Genomic DNA, 17,189 nt, shown 5'->3' on the forward strand with positions numbered 1-17,189 from the left:
CGTTTGCATCGCATCCAAACTTTGTGCACCACATTGGACACTTATATTGATGGGGTGTTAATTATTGGGGGCATCGATAGTCTCCATTCACAAACGTCTCAGGCAGTGCTAAAGTATCTCTTTCTTGGAAACTCGGGTCAAGAATTACTAGGGGAGCAGGTAATTTTACAAGAGCACGAATGCCTTGAAGATATTGTTCTTCTGATACGTCCGCAAGGCGTTTCAATCTTTTACTCTATCGAAAGCGATGCAGCAGCGATACTTCTGCCCATTATCTCGAAATGGCGCAATGTGACTGAGTATGTCGTGCATGATGGAATGGATCAAAACGAACAAGAGGAACGTAAAATTAATGCTTTTAAGAACATGGTGATGGAGATCAAGTGTATCGGGGTACCATTTGGGTTCGACCAATACGGGGGTAACCTTCAAGACCCGATGGTATTTGAAAAATGGCCTCTGGTTCAATCGTATGGACTTGACGGCAGAGATTCAAGAGACAAAGGTTTTCTCACCATGAACCATCAGGTGGTTAATATATCTCAAGAAATGATGCAAGTGATGGCACACCTTGATACATTTAGTGCAAAACGACTTGTTAAGGAGAGTCAACCCTTTTTAGCGCACCATTTTGATGCATTTTTACAGAAGCTCGACCATGCCGAGTCACCAGATGTGCGCAATGCAAAGTCTGAATGTGAGTTGGGGGAGAATCTGTTGACTTCTTATGAGTTTGGAACGATGCAGTATCGTGCCCGTGGACTTCAAATTGCTCCAAACAGAGGTAGCCGAGTGTTGTTTGGAGTGAGGACGAATGCGTTGACGGAAGTGTCTTCTTCTGAGGCATTTCTTGCAAATTCAGGTGCAAGATCTGATGTTCCGGCAACGCATATGGTCGTGCAAGCTGAAGATCCATTGACAGGCGTGCGATTTGCCCGCACATATTTCTTCTCGACTGGAAAAGTGTGCAAACAAATCTTCGATGATGACTCGTTGGTTTATTCACAACAACAGCTGAGTGAGAATGTTCCGAAGTCTGCAGCAGATACGAAGACAATGATCGACATGTATGCGCTGCTATTTTATGGTTTTAAAAAGGGAGTAGCACAACTCATTGAGTGCATGGCTGGCAATATGGCATCCATTGATCAATGCCTAAAATTGGCCTGTGCAGAAGCCATTCAGAAGATGATTCAAGTGGATAGAGCTGAATCACAAATGCTTGGATCGCAAAAATTTCCAGTCTCATTCTTTAATGATCAGCTTCATTTCATAGTAGAGGCCATGGATGCTCGAGGACAACGAATTGACTACCTCACTAAAGGTTTGTATTGAGAATTTTATAATTTCGGCAAGAAAATTGTGTTAGTTGTGTTAATGCTGTGCAGATTGGTGTCTTTTGTACTGCTCCATGACCCTTAACAATATACCAAGTGACGCCGATTCAGATTATTCACTTGGGTCCCTTTCGATTGGTGACACATATTTGTTTCGAGGTCGGGAAACTTGTGAGACACTTGCTACACAGCAAGTGTTGAATGTTACGAAATCTTTCGCAGTATTTCGCTCCTGGGTTCAAAGTGGCGAGGAAGCAAATGCTATTGACAATTTCTTGCGCTCTCTTCAGTCGGAATTTATCCTGCAAAATCGATCACTATGTTTAGGCAAGGAGCTTACTTTGTCAAGTGACGAAGAGCTCGGTAAATCGCCAATAATGTCTTCCAAGGCTATACTTCTCTTTAACAGCAAGTTGTTGCCAATTGTTCGTGGGAGTTGGCGAACGTACACAGGTGGATTCGTCTTCTTTTGTCCGAATTTCAATCCAATTATCGTGTCTATTGAGCAAAATGTCGAATGGTTTTCGATCCTACCGTCTTCTTATGATGAGTTGGTGCTTCTGAAGATTGTTTTGAAGATAGATAAAGATAGTCACTTAACACCGGTACGTGGGTTTTTTCATGGTTTGAGTCACAACCTGTTGATCATCCTTTTGTAGTTGTCAAACGTCATGCCTGTCCATTTAGAGTCAGATGAGATATACATCCCTTTACAATCGAGCTCGCGATTCCAAGTTGAGGTTTTTAAAGCTTTGGAGTCGTGGAAAGCCACTGCTGCTGCTCTAAATACTTTGGTCAATCAAGCTAGTGAGTTGTTGAAGAATCAACAAGTAGGCTTACAACGAGAACAAAACGGTATTCATGCTGAGATTCCAAGTCAAGTGAAGGCAACGTGCGAGATGCTAGTATCCAAACAATCGTTTGTGGGTCAGGATGCTCGCACAATTGATAAATTGTTTCCACAAGATTTCATTCCGAACGAGCCAGATGAGTTCTCAACAGTGTCATTGCCCATTTCAAAGAATCCCAGCAGGCTTGATGTCCCAGTCACAATTATGATTGGAATCCCTGGAAGTGGTGTCGAGGCATTAGGTAAGTTAGTCTGCAGCATTTCATCCTCCAGCTTCACTTGGATTCCTATCAATATTGATCTTCGCAATCTGGAGCCTGAAAAACAACAAAAAATGGAGAATAACGGGCTTTTTATACTTTCCGGTGAAATTTCTCGAGCGCTGGATCGGATTAACGAATCTGCTCAAAGTCTTCACTTGCCTCCTCGAATTCTTATAAGTATCACGGGATACATCGATCCTATCATGGTAGCTATTGCAGTCCGACGTGGAGCACACAATGCCCCGCTTTCAAGCACGATCGGAGCGATTATTACTTGTTTAAGTGCGGTTAATGTCAATGTACCAGACCCATTAGATGCCCAGGCACCACTTCCAAAAGTCTTTGATCAAATGACAGCTGGGTTTGTGACCCACTTAGTAGTTACGAACAGCTCATATGTTTCCGAAGTAGTCCTTCAACGATTGCGTTCTCGCATGGACCAAGTGAATCCATTCACCGACGTGATAGTTCTGTCACACGATGTTTTTGAAGGACCTATAACTCCATTACTTTCGGTGGACCGATTCGAAAGTGTCGAGCATAAGCAGTACCGTGGCTTTCATTTTCAAGATTGGGACAGCAGTGTTTTAAGTGATGATATCTCGTCAATGTATACACGATACGTTGCTGAGCTTGAGCCTACTCAATCACCTGTGAGCTTTCGTTTTGAAATTGGTACTGGGTTGGATCGATATAGATTCTTACAATCTGTCGTGAAAACTTTAACTCCATATGCCACGTTAGCAAAGTCACTGGATCGAATTTACCCAATAGACAAGAACAATATGAAAGGAATTCGTATCGCTCAGACAATTGCCATCAATAAAGCGCGCCAAGATATTCAGAAAACATCTTCTTCGTCTTCTATCTCGTGCAGTGACGTGGTGAGTTTAGACGGCCGGTCGCAGTCGTGTTGGTGTGTCGAAGGGCAAGTTGTATTTAAAGATGAACCCGATCGCGTGTATGAATACCTTTCGACTGGCACTTTAGCTCGGATCTGGGTTGGTTTAAGTCATGATAAGAATACAAAAAATGTTTTCTCGACGGAGGTGAAGATTACTGGACAAGGTCTCAATGCTCAAAAGTTGCACCAACTTCTACTTAGCTGTTATGATCATGCTGATTCTTTATCAAATCATCCTCGTTCGAAGGCTTCAATCAGCCATGAGGAGAAGTGTGAAATTCAAAGGCAACATGTACGTACAAAAGAATACCGTCGAGTTAACTTACCATATATGCTTATGCTGATGTGCTATTTGAAACTTGGGTGACAGGCAGCAGATCCTTTGCCTGAGGGCTACTTGTTTGACGGCACCAATTATGTCGATTTTTTTGGTAGTCGCTATGAATTTCACCCCTGCATCGCCCGATTTATCGACGAATATATTGCAGCTGTCAATGACGATAAGAAGGTAACAAAGGTAAAGGCGTCAGCAAAGCTTGGGTTTCAATGTTTTGTCAAACAACTTGTGTAAGTTATTTAGCCAACGCAGCGAAATTTTGCAACGTTTATTCAAACATTTGTTTCCTTGATTGTTTAAAAGTCAGCAAAATATTTCACATCATCCTCTGGGTCGATACTTTCGGCACTTGATAACCTTTCTCGATCTTCGTTAAGAGTCTGAAATGACCGAACTCGAGCTGCATTAAAATCTTTTTCATAATTGTAAGGCACCATTAAAAGATTTTCTTGCGCTTCAAGCTGAGACCAGTTAATGTCACTGAACCAAATATGATTCATCACCTATTAATTAAAAAGTGATCAGCAAGTGGTCAAGGGTCGATTCGAATTCATTGCTAATGCGTACCTCAACTGCTCCATCCTTACCAAGTCGCTTACAAGGATTGATCTGAAGCAAGGAGCTAGCATTTGCAAATTACTAATTAGAATCTTGCTAAGAATCATCAAAGCAAGGGATGTTAATTACCATATCAATGACTTTAAATCAGTGCTGAAATTGCTTTCAACTGTTTCATCTTTTCTCTCTGGACGTTCAAAAAGCGATTCAGCTTTCAGTTCAATTTGCTGAAAATACTCATTTATCGTTTTATCTGATGGGCACTGATACTCCCATGGAGGGCATCCTGCAACCATCTCATAGATAATCACACCGAGACTCCTGTCAACAAGCGAAGTGTAAGAGCTGAGACAATTACCGAATAAGGAAACAGCTCACGCACCACCAATCACAAGAAAAGTCATACAGATTCCTACTAAATACCTCAGGTGCCATGATGTAGTGTGTGCCGCACAAAGATTGCGTCCGTCCACTTCTGCAGTCATTCATACAAGTTGATTTTGAAAGACCAAAGTCAATCACTTTAGCAAATCCCTTCTTGTCAATGAGCACATTTCCACTTTTAAAATCGCGATGAATGTATTGATGTGCGTGTAAATCTCGCAACGCCAAAACCAATTGTGCAGCAAAGAACTTTGCCATATGTTCAGGAAACCTTCCAGTATCTTGAAACATCCAAATGCACTCATACAACGGTCGTCCATCAATAAATTCTTGTAAAAGTAAAATTTCATTCGAAGTTTCAAACGTTCGAAAGCCTCGACAGAGAAATGGACTTTGAAGTTCAAACAAAATCGATTTTTCGACTTCCAGCCGCGTTTTGTGCTTCTCTGAAATTATCTTTGATTTTGCAATTCGCTTGAGTGCTGAAGTAAGTCACAAACTTTCGTGAATCCACTTTCAATCCAACTACATGGTGTAACGTACCATAACGCGTGGTTGAGTCAATGAATTGGACAAGATAAACACTTCGCATCATATTCAACAAGATATAAGGCAGTGCAATCAATGGTAGTCCATTATATACGTTAGATAATATAATCACCTGGAGTAGCCTCCGTGACCAAGAAGCTGGAGCTGCTCGAAATCATCCATGCTAGAAGATTGCGCCGATTCGTGAAAGTTTACGACATTTTTACATTACGAAACCTATCGAATAGAATGATTGCAATAAAATTCTTACTTAAGTGGAAAATGACAGCAATGCGTGGACGTATGCGGAAGGAGATTGCGATGCTAGAGAGCGACCCGCCGTTTGGTACGTTGACATTATAAACATATTTATAGCAAAGTTCGTTTATTCGCGTTACATGAAATATTATCGTTTGTCGTTATGAATGGTCTGTAGGCGTCAGCGCATGGCCTAAAGATGACCAGCTCGACCGTCTAGAAGCACGTATGAGTGTTAGCGAGGATTTTTATGAGATTTTCTATATTGTCGTGAGCTTATGCTCAAGAGTGGTGTATAGAAATTATGGGACCAGAAGGTTCTCCTTACGAAAGAGGTTTGTTCAATCTCGAGATTGATATTCCCGAACGGTAAGTGCGCTTTGAACTGGTTTCATGCTATTAAGTGATGATTGTTTTCTTGGAAATTAGTTACCCATTTGAACCGCCAAAAGTTCGCTTTTTGACGCCTATTTATCATCCAAACATCGACGATGGTGGAAGAATCTGTCTCGATACACTTAAGATGCAACCCAAGGTGAGAAAAATGTAAATGCTGGAGGCTTTTGAGGTGACAATTGACTACATGTGATGCAGGGTTCATGGCTACCATCGGTTAATATTTGTACACTACTGACAACAATTCGCTTACTCATGGCAGAACCGAATGCAGATGACGGACTGATGCCGGATATTGTACGGGATCCTGCTCTATTGACTTTCATTTGATGCTAGATTATTGACTACTTATGCAGGCAGACATTTTTAAGCACAATCGTGAGCTGTTCAACTCAAACGCAAGTGAGATGACCTTGCAACATGCGTGCAATCTTCAAGCTTCGACTGAGAAGGATGATTTGAAAGAGAATGAAAAAAATGAAGCTACTATTCCCGATACCCAAGTGGCGAAAGACTTGTTTCAAACGAAAGATTTGAATTCTTCAGACGACGCGTTCAGCGACGGCTTTTCATCTAGCGAAGATGAGGAAAGTGATTCTTTTCAGGATGAAATTGAAACGAATCCACAAAGTAAGCGAGTACGCCGAGAATAGTTTCCGTCAGCACATGCTGGATCTCAAGAGTATTGTGAGCGAGCTCTTTATTTCACTTCATCATCTAGCGACAACTTTTATCAACCAAAGCGCACAACGAATTAAAATGAAACGAGGGCTCAAACACTTCCTCTTATTCATCGCAAAGTCACTACTTTTGAAGTTGTACAACTGATGAGGGTAAACTTTCGAGAACATGTGGCCAATGTTTTCGACTTTGATTGAGCCTCTGCATCATAAACAACAATAATTACAAAGGCATGTTCGTTTTGTCTAAGTAGCCCATACCTTATTTAACTGCACGCAAAGAATAGGTTCTTTTGGAGTTGGAGTGTAGTCGAGTGGCTGAAGCGTTGCTGGCGCTTCTCGTTTCAATTGCTGCAATACCTTCTCGCTCTTCCATTTGCTTCCTAAGCTGCTTCCTGCCATCTTTCGCTTGTGTAGACTGACTGCCGTTTTAAAATCTTTCAGTTTCCTCCACGTCTTATGCGCATGGTCTGAGCCAAAATTTACTGAGCAATTTAACACGAAGATTTGCTTATATTTAAAAAGATTAAATGGTACTTGGTCTTGCTCGCATCCAGTGGTTATCGTGCATTTCTCACAATGCAGGCATTAAAATAGTAGTCATTTTAAATCGATGACTCTATATGAGACTCACCGGGACGGAACGTACAAAAGACTTTGTCCCACAATGAAAAGCGTTTAGCAAAATTCCAACGTGGATACGTGTGATGAACTTCGTGATCATGTACTCGACTGCAGATACTCGTAAGGTTGTTAAGTAGTGGCATTTGTGGGAAGGAAAAGCCTTTGACATCCAAACCAGAGTGGCCAGCGACTTCTACGTATGACTTGTAGGCAAGCAGTAGATGCAGCTGGAGATTCGAGAAGGAAAAAAAACACAAAAACCAGGAGAGACAGAATGGAAGCACATTTGTAAGGCAAACATCGAGTCCATCTTGCTCATACGTTGACAATGGACACGGAAAACGATGAATATGGTGGCGTTTGTGAGAGTTCACATAAAGCCAAGAGATTCGATGGCACATCCAGTGCGTTGCATAGTGAAACAAATCAAAGACAACCTCAAAGACTAGCGATTTGGGGATGAAGTAAGCATATTCCACCATGAATGATTGCCACGTCAAAGTCTGTTCCATCGGATCAACTGTCCGATTTGCGAACCAGACAGAAATACAATCCAGAGGCACCACAATAAAGCAAGCACGAAAATAAAGAGCCCGCAATTGATCACCAGTGAGTTGAGTTCGCTTGTCACTATTAATCTTGTTTTTTTTCGTACCAACCCAATCAAACCACTTGACCGGCGCAAGCATTCGAAATAAATTAGTCATGTAAATCACTGCCACTTGGACATGGGGCCTGACTTCATGATTTAGTGACAACAATGCCCTATAGCTGACGAGACCAATAGCACAGATGAATGCGTTAATAATTACATAATACTTGAGACGGCGAACGATGTACTGAAAATTATCAACAACAAGCATAGACGACTTCATCTGATGCTGGTCAATTGTCGAGTGATAATAATGTGAGGTGCACAATCATTGGTGACTTTCATGGGCGTAACATTTCTAATAGAGAGGATTAAAGCTTGATTGAAGAAAAGTATGTATCGGAATCCTCTATTAGAGGTTTCGGGCTGGTTACTGAAACGCCATCAAAGAAATTTCGGTAGTGTTTGTAAGAAACTTCCATTGATGATTTTTCGTTTGTTGGATGACTTCGCGATCTCAAACTAGAAAAAAGCTTCATCGCGATACGTAACGATGCAGTTGTTACGACGCTGCCTTTGATAGATGTATCAGGTGTTTCAAATTGGGATCGTTAGAAGACTTATGGCTGATTACATGCGATGTGGATTACGTCCGAATCCTTGAGATAATTTTTGTAAGATAAGATGCTTTGATAATAAATGATTGTGTAAAGTGAGTTCTTGAGATTATAAGTATGAAGGACCATGGGATCGAAACTTTAATTGATGCTTGCAACAACTTCGATTCATCTCACTTGGTAGAACCCTCCAATCGCTTGTCGTCGATGGTATGTTTCGCTTCCTTTGCGAGTTTTCCCAGATATGAATCGGATACGTTTGGTCTTTTGCGACTTGCAAGGCTAAATACAGTGCGATAACATATAAGCCTAACCTGCGAGATCATCCCTCAAATATAGCTAATTACCATCAAAATAGTCGCAATTACCTCGTCCCCTACTGCACATGTGTTCATACAACATGTAAACGAAGTGCGTCTTTATTAATCAGTTAAACGGAATCTAAACTACATCGAATTGAGATCTAATCAACATGTGGCTTGTTAGCCTCACCCTATGGTTTAAGACTTCAGTCCGTAAAAGCGATAAGCAAGACTCAATTTCAAGTATCTCGCTCGAATTTACGATCAAAAATGTTAGCAAGGCTCACGTGGTAAAGTTCGGCCATATCGCACTCGTCAGCGAATATCAACTTTACTATTATTTTTCAAATATCAAAGTATACAAATTCCTTCTCAATTTTGTGTTATTTTTGTCATAAATGCGTTAGAATTTGAGCTTCCTGTCGTCATATTGCTACTCCCCATATTTTCTTCGTTGTCTCCGTGAATTTCGTCAGCTATATCCTCTTACATTTCATGGACGAGTCGCTACTTGCTGAAAATGATCTTCTACACACCGAAGAGGATGATGAATTACTCTGGAACGAGCTTAAAGATGATCGCCATGCACCTCCATTCGGTGGTATGATTCGATCAGATTCAACACGACATTCGAATGTCAACACTTCCTCAAAAAATTCTGCGCTACCATCTTTGCGTGTTAATGTGCATCTTCCTGCTATCTCGACACTGTTTCGCGAGTTGCTAGACACGGTCAAGACAGCAATTCCTGGGTCTCAACATAGAACGAAGAAATCTTTATACCAGACTCGTATTTCGCCCGTACCCGATCGATATGGAAACGTAGCCAATCTTGATGCATTTCTGATCACACTATACAATTACTATTATCATAAGGGGTTTTGGTGCATTGTGGTCGTGGAAGTCGTAAGTCTTATGACTGGTCTCTTTAGCGTTGCTCTCTCTAGTTTCTTGCTTGGTTGTGTACAATGGGGACCACTGCTCGAGTGCCATCGACACTCTGAAACTGGAGGGTGTGCACAGGAGATGGAACATTATATAACGTGCAAAGCTGATAATAATGGGATATGGGGACTCATTGGAGCATTTTACTTTGCGATGTTTTTCGTCTATTGGATTGCACGAGCTTTTCAATTAATTCGAACACTTCGAGACACAAAAGAGATGCAAGAGTTTTATAAAGAACGTCTACATATCGATGCTCGACAAGTACAAACAATTACATGGGATGAAGTCGTGACGAGAGTGATGAATCTCGTAAACGGCGCAAATAATCCAATTCATATGCGGCAATTGTCATCTTACAAGCTCCAGATTGATCCAGCTTTACTGTCGTCACCTCATGACTTTGCACGACGAATCATGCGGCGTGATAATTATTTGATTGCTTTTATGAATCACACTTTATTTCAAAGCCAAACTTTATTGCCTTCATCACTGCAATTTTTCTCTACAGCACATATCATGTGTTCGAGAAATTTGGAAGCAAATCTTAATATTTGTCTTTTGGACCAAATGTTTGATGCTGAGCAGAATTTGGCACCGTCAGTCATTCATAATGTCGAAATGCTTCAAAAACGATTTGTTGTTGCAGGAGTGCTCAATCTTGTGCTAGTGCCATTTATCTTGTTATATCGCTTGTCCCGTTTCTTCTTTTTGGCGGCTCAAGAATGGCAAATGAATCACGTTTATTATTTTGGCACTCGACGCTGGTCGACGTATGCCATTTGGCGATTTCGTGAGTACAATGAACTGCCACATGTTCTCGATGCTCGTATGGCACGCTCGTTTTCGCTCGCGGACCGATACCTTAGTATGTTTCCGACTGGCTCACTAGCAATTATTGCCGGTGGAGTCTCATTTTGTGCAAGCTCGTTGATGGCTGTGCTTCTTCTTGTTAGTCTCTTGGAAGAATCAGTTTTACTCCAAACAACGCTCTTTGGTCATGAATTATTGTGGTACTTGACCATTTCCACGGGACTGTTTGCATTCTCGCGCTCATTTACGTCCTCAACGTCTCCTTTTTTGATAAATGGTAATTGCGAAGAAGCCATGATGCAAGTTGCTGCGGAAACGCATTATTTTCCAAAGGAATGGCGGGGGCAATGCCACTCATTTGAGGTGCGGGATGCATTCACCGTGCTCTTTCCATATAAGGCTGTGCTATTCGCAGAAGAGTGTGTATCAGTGTTGTTGGCACCATATATTCTATGTGTATCTCTTCCTCGACTTTCTCGCGAGATTTTACTCTTTCTGCGTACGCATTCGTTAGTGCATCCAAGCACTGGAGCTGTCTGTCGATTTGCTGAATTTGATTTTAAAGAATACGGGAATGATGCGAAAATGGAAAATTCGTTTCTTAACTTTAAGCAAAATCATCCGAAATGGGTAGGTGCTCGTGAAGGAGAAGCTCTCATACAACGTCTTGGAAAATTCAAAGAAGAAGAAATGGACAAGTCCATACGGATGGGGGACACTGTGATGTACAGCAGCCACTTGTCGATGTCACAGCAGCTGATGCAATCTCAAGCTATTCAGAACGCAATGGGAGGCGGTCGACTGGCTGGCTATATGCCTCACGACAACGAGTTTTATTGGTTGGAAAAGGTAAAAAGACTGAACGACTACGAACAGATTGTTCATTCTAACATTCTTGATGTTTGATTACTAGCTGCATGAGCAGGGTCGATTGGGTGAGCTGGAGTTGGAAGACGTGAAAGATAATCCGGCGGACAGTATCTCTAGTTCAAGTCTTGGCTCTCCGTGAATTTAAAGTTACGCGTATAAATACATGAATCTTCATCTTTTTCTTCTCGCCATTTACGTGCACCGAAGCAATGTATCAAACAAACGATATCGAACAGCTCTGCTAATACAATCAGACTCTTTTGAAGGCAATGTAGCCAAGTACGACTTGATGCACAAATGAAAGGCGTTATTAGCATTTAATAACGCAGCAAAGCGCTTTTTCACCAATGCACTCGAGCTTGTGTTTTTGCTCAAATCACATGGAGGAATGCCATGAAGAAAGTGTTCCTACATGCACAAAGAGATATCAAACTTTACAGCAACAATATTGTCTAATTCAAAGCTTGTACCGACCGCGTCGTTGCCGTAAACAATAACATTTATATAGTCGCTCCCTTCTTGGACACCTAGAACGAAAGAATAAATAAAGTCGCTGCTATTGCTAGCTTTCGGCTTGCATATCTTAACGATCTCAGTAGGCCAAATGCTTCGAATCTGAGCGCAACAGTGATATTTTCGAGGGGTTTGTTTTGATCGAAGGATCTCACGCAATGGTGTGACTGGAATACTTTTGATAATATGTTCAGGAATGACTGTGATAACCTTCATTGAACCGTTTGTAGTAGGAGAATGAACACAATTCTGATCTTCACTTGTTGTACCTGCGGTTAAGTTATTGAGTACGAGACGTCGTTGTACGTCGAGCGCAAAATCAGGCATTAACACGAACGAAGTCACCTCTCGGAAACGCAGTGTGATTGTTCTTTCGGGAGCAACTTCAGGAAGAGGCTCATCGATTCCGACTGCCAAGTTGCGAAAGCGACACCAGTTTGTGAGCATCCCGTCAATAAAACCCATTTCACGTACGACAGACCAACATGACGACATGACCACCTCTTTGAGTAATCCGTAAACTGGCACAGGAATGTCTTCATCCTGCAAAATTTGTACCAGAACTCGGTCGGAATCTGCTGCAAGTCCTGAACCATCCCAAATGATCAAGCGAGTTGGTTCTGCCTTGTCATCTAGATGTAGAACTCGCACTACCAGATCGGTAAAACCTTCTGCATATTTCAGCTCCGAGAGAAATTTTGGCGCAAAGGAATATCCCTGAGGTAAAGATTTATCTTCAGCAATGCTCTTCTTTGCCCATTCACTTGAAAACATTTAACAGACCAAATGGTTAACATGTTACGGATAAATTTGCCTTCATGACGAACTTACATTAGTGCACGCGTTCGATGCTCATCCGAAGGTTCAAAAGTCCAGGTATCGGAGTTCGTAAGCTGCTCAAGGTCCCCAGTCGCTTGTTCTCGGAGCACAAGAAATCGCGTTGCACGATGTCTGTCCATCAAAACTCGGTGTTTGTTAGCCACATGAGATTGTAAGAACACGTAAAACGCACGATACGTTGCCGTCTGGCTTGAAATAACGTACAGACTGAGACCTTGGATTCTGTTCTGAAATTGCTGAATTTTAACTTTGTGAAAGCGAATGATGTCACCAACGTACTATTGAAACGTAAGTTTCAAGACCTGAAATATTTTGGATGATGCGAGGATGTACCTTTATCTTGGGCATTGCCGCGATTGTAGGATAGAAAATATTTATGTGAATTGCTTCTGCTCGCGTGGGACGGCTCTCATCAGTCAAACTTACAGTCATCTTGACAGAATAATACAATTGGATCTTCTTAATCTCTAAGTTATACTTCCGTCAAAAACAAGAGACGTACACAGAAATCACGTCCACTGGTTTTCTTTGGCAGCGTCATGTTGACAGCGACACCGTATATATCAGCGTATCCATCCACTAACTCGGATAAACATGAGTATCGATACACTGTCGATGGGTTTGTTGCCTTCTCAAGCATCCTTTTTCCATGATTGGCTTTCTGTTTCACAACATTGATTTGAATATCCAAAATCTTGTTTCCCTACTTATTTCAATTGAACCTTTCTTGGTGGACTGTAATCATTGTTTTGTGGATCCTTCGACGAAATAACTATACACAAGAAAGAAGTCAGGAGGAATTTTCTCTGATGGTTTTAATTCTTCACAACCTGAATGCAGATCTCTTGTTGTAATCGTTTTGGGTGGAAGAAAACGCAATTGATCCGACTCGGGTAAACGTTGCGGTTCTTCGTACACAACCTTAATATGCAGACTTTTAGGAAATGGAAATAATCGTGGCTGTCTATCCAATGTTTTCTTGAGCACATTTCTTTCAGCAACCACGATACACTGCATGCGTTCCTCTGTCTCTGCCCCAGCTTCCCATTCTAGCGTCACTAGTCCTTGTCCAGAAATCTGAAGTTTATACTAAACCACAGAAAGATAGTAATGAATCTTGATAGAAAAAAAGCTTAAGCTTCTCTCAACTTGCATGACGTTTGATAAACTGCATCTTGCTCGCCCATTCGTCATAAAAGAACACTAAGCATGTTTCAAATGTCGCGCGTGCCATTAGATTCAAGGTTAAGGTACTAATTATTGTAGAAAAGTGTGAGGCAAGATATCTCACTCAAAAGGATATGGTTTTCGACAACAATGACAACAATTTGCGATGCGTCAGGACCACACGGACCTACGCCTGGTCCGAATGCGCCTAACTCTCGACCAGCTGAAGACATAGTAGAAGTGCCACTAGACATTGAGCAAAGTGACTGCAATGGATACGCGCGTTTGACTGAGCCATTAACTGCGGGACCGCCACTATCCAGCTCCATTTTATTCTGACAAATATTTTAGTCTTACAAAACCAATGTTTTCGATAATAATTTTAAGAAAATCATAGAGTAGATCTGTAAAAGCGCCCCTTACAATAAGACTTTGTAAAGGAGACTAGTCTCACATCATGCAATGCAGACAGGATGTTAATAAATTCGACATGTATATCGTTCGTTTAATAAAACTTGAGTTTATATATGTCACACAGTATGATCGCTAGGTATGGTGTCATCATGGGACGCGGCAACACTGCCGACATCATTTCGAACATTCTCATGTTATGTGACAAAGCTATCAGAGCTTTATGCTCGCTCCACAAGCGCTTCTCCTCCCTAGCTTAAGTTTCGGATCGTAAAACTCTACCAGAAGAGAAGAGTATGGCACCTACAAATTTAACTTTTAGTCGAATTATGGCCGAGGCGATCAAGCCACCATACCTACAATAAAATTTTATGTCCTGGACGAAATCAAGCTTCTACGTTCTCAACATTCTCAAACTCTACAGTAAGGTTATTAAACATTATCAATATCCGGACGCTAGACATTCGGATTTGAAAATTGTATTCCCTATTTATGATGCCTCCGCGATATTCCGCTTACTTTTACAGACGGAATTGCTCGACGCTCATGTATCTATCACGGCTAGCCGCTGATGTTGACTATCAACGACTCGTCTGTGATTTCCGCCAATCCTACATTGAGCCGCTTGGTTAGGGATTAATGCATTTGATTCGGAATTCCACGAGGTACGATTAAACCCACTCTTTCCACTAAAGGCAGCCTTGTGCCTACTTGTATTTGACCTTTCCCCACAAAGGCTTGTCAAACAACTTTGAGTGGAAGCTCGATCCTTCATATCGTACAGCCGGGAACGAAGAATGTTGTATATGATATAGTCACAAGATTAACATCTGAAAATTTCACTTGGCGTTACGGCAAATAAATGATCTCTCTTCCTCCTCGGTTTGAATGAGTTACCATCTCTGGCGCACGTTTAAAGCTTTCACCTCCGCACTCTGACCAATCAATGTAATACGTAAGTTGTGCTCCTTATTTAATGCGACACTTACCGTATCCTTGATTCATCTGTTCGATACCACCCACCAATATGGGATGGTTACCGGATTCAGAAGATGGTATGAAGCAGTCAAGGCAATGAAGGCGCCTGAGTATAGTACGCTATTTCTTGCTCCTTGACGAGGATCAAGGAGTTTGAACGCAAGCAATTCCTCTTGTCAGACCAAGCGAAAACCCGCGACGTATGTGACTTCAAGCATTTTCGGTCTAAATCCTCTTCCACCGGTGTATTGCAAGTAAGTGCTCATTCTCGCGCGCGGTGCTTGGCTTGGCGATTGCAAGCACCGCGTGGAGCAGGGCCGCCGTAGCCCTTCCGCCTAAGCTAAGGTCGGTGACCTTCGTTCTATACATAGAGTGTAGCGGTCGCAATCCGCTTACTCCAAGAGTGACCAGAACCTTAACCCAATGCAAATAAACAAATAAACTATTCCGCTCAAAATGTAAACTGTGCTTCTTGGTTTTATCTGCAGCGAAGACAACTATATCTAAAGCTAAAGGTTTTCCTAATTAAATTGAATAGATACATAACCCCAACCACGTACTGACTTCTTGATAAGGTGTGACAACACCATTGTGTGATCACACCGTCTAGCGTAACCCACGCTCTATGATCACACCATCTTGTGCTACCCACCTTTTCATATTAGGGTACATGTAACCCCGTTACACCGCGCGTTTTTGCTCTAACTGAAACTAGCCGGATTTAGGAGCCTCCCTACCTCTAAGATATTTTACTCTCATTCGAGAAACCCAAACGTTTAGTATCAGCAACCTCACTGCGGGTGCCTATTATATTCTACAGACGTCTAGAGAGTAAATTCGAATTTCTCTCGGCAGTGTTCTTGCAGCTGATAAGAGTCACTATGCGAGCGAGACGCAGGACGCCAATTCTCATTACCTTTATAACCAAAGCTGGTGCTGATCTAACTCTGTGTGTCTTAGTAACGGAGAGATGCCAATTTATGGTGTACATTTTTGTTTAAGGCCCCAGAATGACATAAGTATCGGTACTGATGAGGACGCCTGGACTCCTTAAATGAAATATTTGTGCGGCACGTGCGCTGCTAAACTCGCGTTATAGTTTATCCCTAACGAGAACAAAGCAAGTATCTTGTAAGATTTACTTCGACATAATGCAAAATTATTCTCTAAAGTATGAAAAAGCTAATTAATCGGACGAGTTCAATGTCTTGACTACGGCCTTCGGCAGACTCTACGAATCCTGTGCATGTTAACCCGGGCTCTTGATGACAAAGCGTTTTCTGTGCAAGATCCACGTTAATCTCGGTGCGCTTGGTAGTCGTCAATTCAGAGACCAATTCTTAATGAATTAATTTTCACTCTGAGTGAAGCAGAAATTGTTTAGCTATCTGTCAATGATGCGACTTCAAGATTAGTCGACAACAGTTTTATGAGGTCAAGAAAAAAGCATCGGTGACTCAAGACGGGTCGGTGGAGTGTAGCTTTACTTTTCTATCACACCGGTTTTGCTCAAAGTCAGAATCGTTTGTTATTAAAAATGTAAGTCCTTTCAATGAACTTACCATTTTGTATTCATTTCCCCATTTTTCGCTTATTATAGTTGCCCAGTCCGTTGCAACGCAAGCCTGGTCTGTATGTTGCCTACAACATTGACAACTATTTTGCAAACGAACCGTCCTGAATCAAGAATTGCAGTTTCGACCAATTAACGTAGAAGGGGACTGAATGTCTCGTGACTTGATATTTTCGCGAATACAATTATCGGCAATGCCTGACCAAAATAAGCAATGTTCCAGGAATTAACCAACGCAGAAAGTCTTCACCCAAACAATCAAATTCTTCGGTCTTACCAGTCAATCACCTGTGGGTTACCTGCTGATCATCAATTACAGTGGCCTCCATGGTATTTATAATGGGTTACCTGAACTAAAAAGAAGAACACAAGCTATATATATGTAAATGGAAAAAATTCTTCGTAAACCTCCCATTTTTCGAATATCTTGTTCATCACCCATTGCATGA

The 17,189-nt window shown here is 41.7% G+C and overlaps 8 protein-coding genes across 8 annotated transcripts; 4 read left to right on the top strand and 4 right to left on the bottom strand.

Annotated features, from left to right (window-relative positions):
- Window positions 1–318: 318 nt before the first annotated feature.
- Window positions 319–3,925, top strand: PHALS_06007 (uncharacterized protein; the record flags this gene model as incomplete). Its single annotated transcript, XM_024723344.1, has 4 exons — window positions 319–1,324; window positions 1,389–1,942; window positions 1,997–3,646; window positions 3,725–3,925. The coding sequence occupies 4 exons, from the start codon at window positions 319–321 to the stop codon at window positions 3,923–3,925; spliced, it is 3,411 nt and encodes a 1,136-aa protein (XP_024574331.1).
- A 62-nt stretch (window positions 3,926–3,987) lies between these two features.
- PHALS_06008 (agc protein kinase) lies at window positions 3,988–5,344 on the bottom strand (the record flags this gene model as incomplete). The annotated part of the gene is made up of 6 exons (XM_024723345.1): window positions 3,988–4,194; window positions 4,259–4,313; window positions 4,379–4,570; window positions 4,632–5,115; window positions 5,177–5,217; window positions 5,295–5,344. 6 exons carry the CDS (start codon window positions 5,342–5,344, stop codon window positions 3,988–3,990), a joined length of 1,029 nt encoding a protein of 342 aa, XP_024574332.1.
- A 108-nt stretch (window positions 5,345–5,452) lies between these two features.
- PHALS_06009 (ubiquitin-conjugating enzyme e2 t-like) lies at window positions 5,453–6,468 on the top strand (the record flags this gene model as incomplete). Its single annotated transcript, XM_024723346.1, has 6 exons — window positions 5,453–5,507; window positions 5,598–5,645; window positions 5,719–5,788; window positions 5,849–5,954; window positions 6,014–6,112; window positions 6,172–6,468. 6 exons carry the CDS (start codon window positions 5,453–5,455, stop codon window positions 6,466–6,468), a joined length of 675 nt encoding a protein of 224 aa, XP_024574333.1.
- Window positions 6,469–6,619: 151 nt separating this feature from the next.
- PHALS_06010 (uncharacterized protein) lies at window positions 6,620–6,897 on the bottom strand (the record flags this gene model as incomplete). Its single annotated transcript, XM_024723348.1, has 2 exons — window positions 6,620–6,697; window positions 6,757–6,897. The coding sequence occupies 2 exons, from the start codon at window positions 6,895–6,897 to the stop codon at window positions 6,620–6,622; spliced, it is 219 nt and encodes a 72-aa protein (XP_024574334.1).
- A 203-nt stretch (window positions 6,898–7,100) lies between these two features.
- Window positions 7,101–7,826, bottom strand: PHALS_06011 (fatty acid hydroxylase; the record flags this gene model as incomplete). The annotated part of the gene is made up of 1 exon (XM_024723349.1): window positions 7,101–7,826. The coding sequence occupies one exon, from the start codon at window positions 7,824–7,826 to the stop codon at window positions 7,101–7,103; it is 726 nt and encodes a 241-aa protein (XP_024574335.1).
- A 1,299-nt stretch (window positions 7,827–9,125) lies between these two features.
- On the top strand, window positions 9,126–11,397 carry PHALS_06012 (Integral membrane protein; the record flags this gene model as incomplete). Its single annotated transcript, XM_024723350.1, has 2 exons — window positions 9,126–11,237; window positions 11,314–11,397. 2 exons carry the CDS (start codon window positions 9,126–9,128, stop codon window positions 11,395–11,397), a joined length of 2,196 nt encoding a protein of 731 aa, XP_024574336.1.
- Window positions 11,398–11,450: 53 nt separating this feature from the next.
- PHALS_06013 (Predicted telomere binding protein) lies at window positions 11,451–14,107 on the bottom strand (the record flags this gene model as incomplete). Its single annotated transcript, XM_024723351.1, has 10 exons — window positions 11,451–11,666; window positions 11,733–12,534; window positions 12,603–12,722; window positions 12,816–12,889; window positions 12,945–13,043; window positions 13,114–13,272; window positions 13,334–13,383; window positions 13,442–13,700; window positions 13,765–13,814; window positions 13,903–14,107. The coding sequence occupies 10 exons, from the start codon at window positions 14,105–14,107 to the stop codon at window positions 11,451–11,453; spliced, it is 2,034 nt and encodes a 677-aa protein (XP_024574337.1).
- A 1,941-nt stretch (window positions 14,108–16,048) lies between these two features.
- PHALS_06014 (uncharacterized protein) lies at window positions 16,049–16,848 on the top strand (the record flags this gene model as incomplete). Its single annotated transcript, XM_024723352.1, has 3 exons — window positions 16,049–16,116; window positions 16,583–16,706; window positions 16,768–16,848. 3 exons carry the CDS (start codon window positions 16,049–16,051, stop codon window positions 16,846–16,848), a joined length of 273 nt encoding a protein of 90 aa, XP_024574338.1.
- Window positions 16,849–17,189: the final 341 nt, after the last annotated feature.

The sequence above is a fragment of the Plasmopara halstedii genome (genome assembly GCF_900000015.1).
Source record: "Plasmopara halstedii genome assembly, contig: Scaffold_292, whole genome shotgun sequence".
NCBI classification, from domain to species: Eukaryota; Oomycota; class Peronosporomycetes; order Peronosporales; family Peronosporaceae; genus Plasmopara; species Plasmopara halstedii.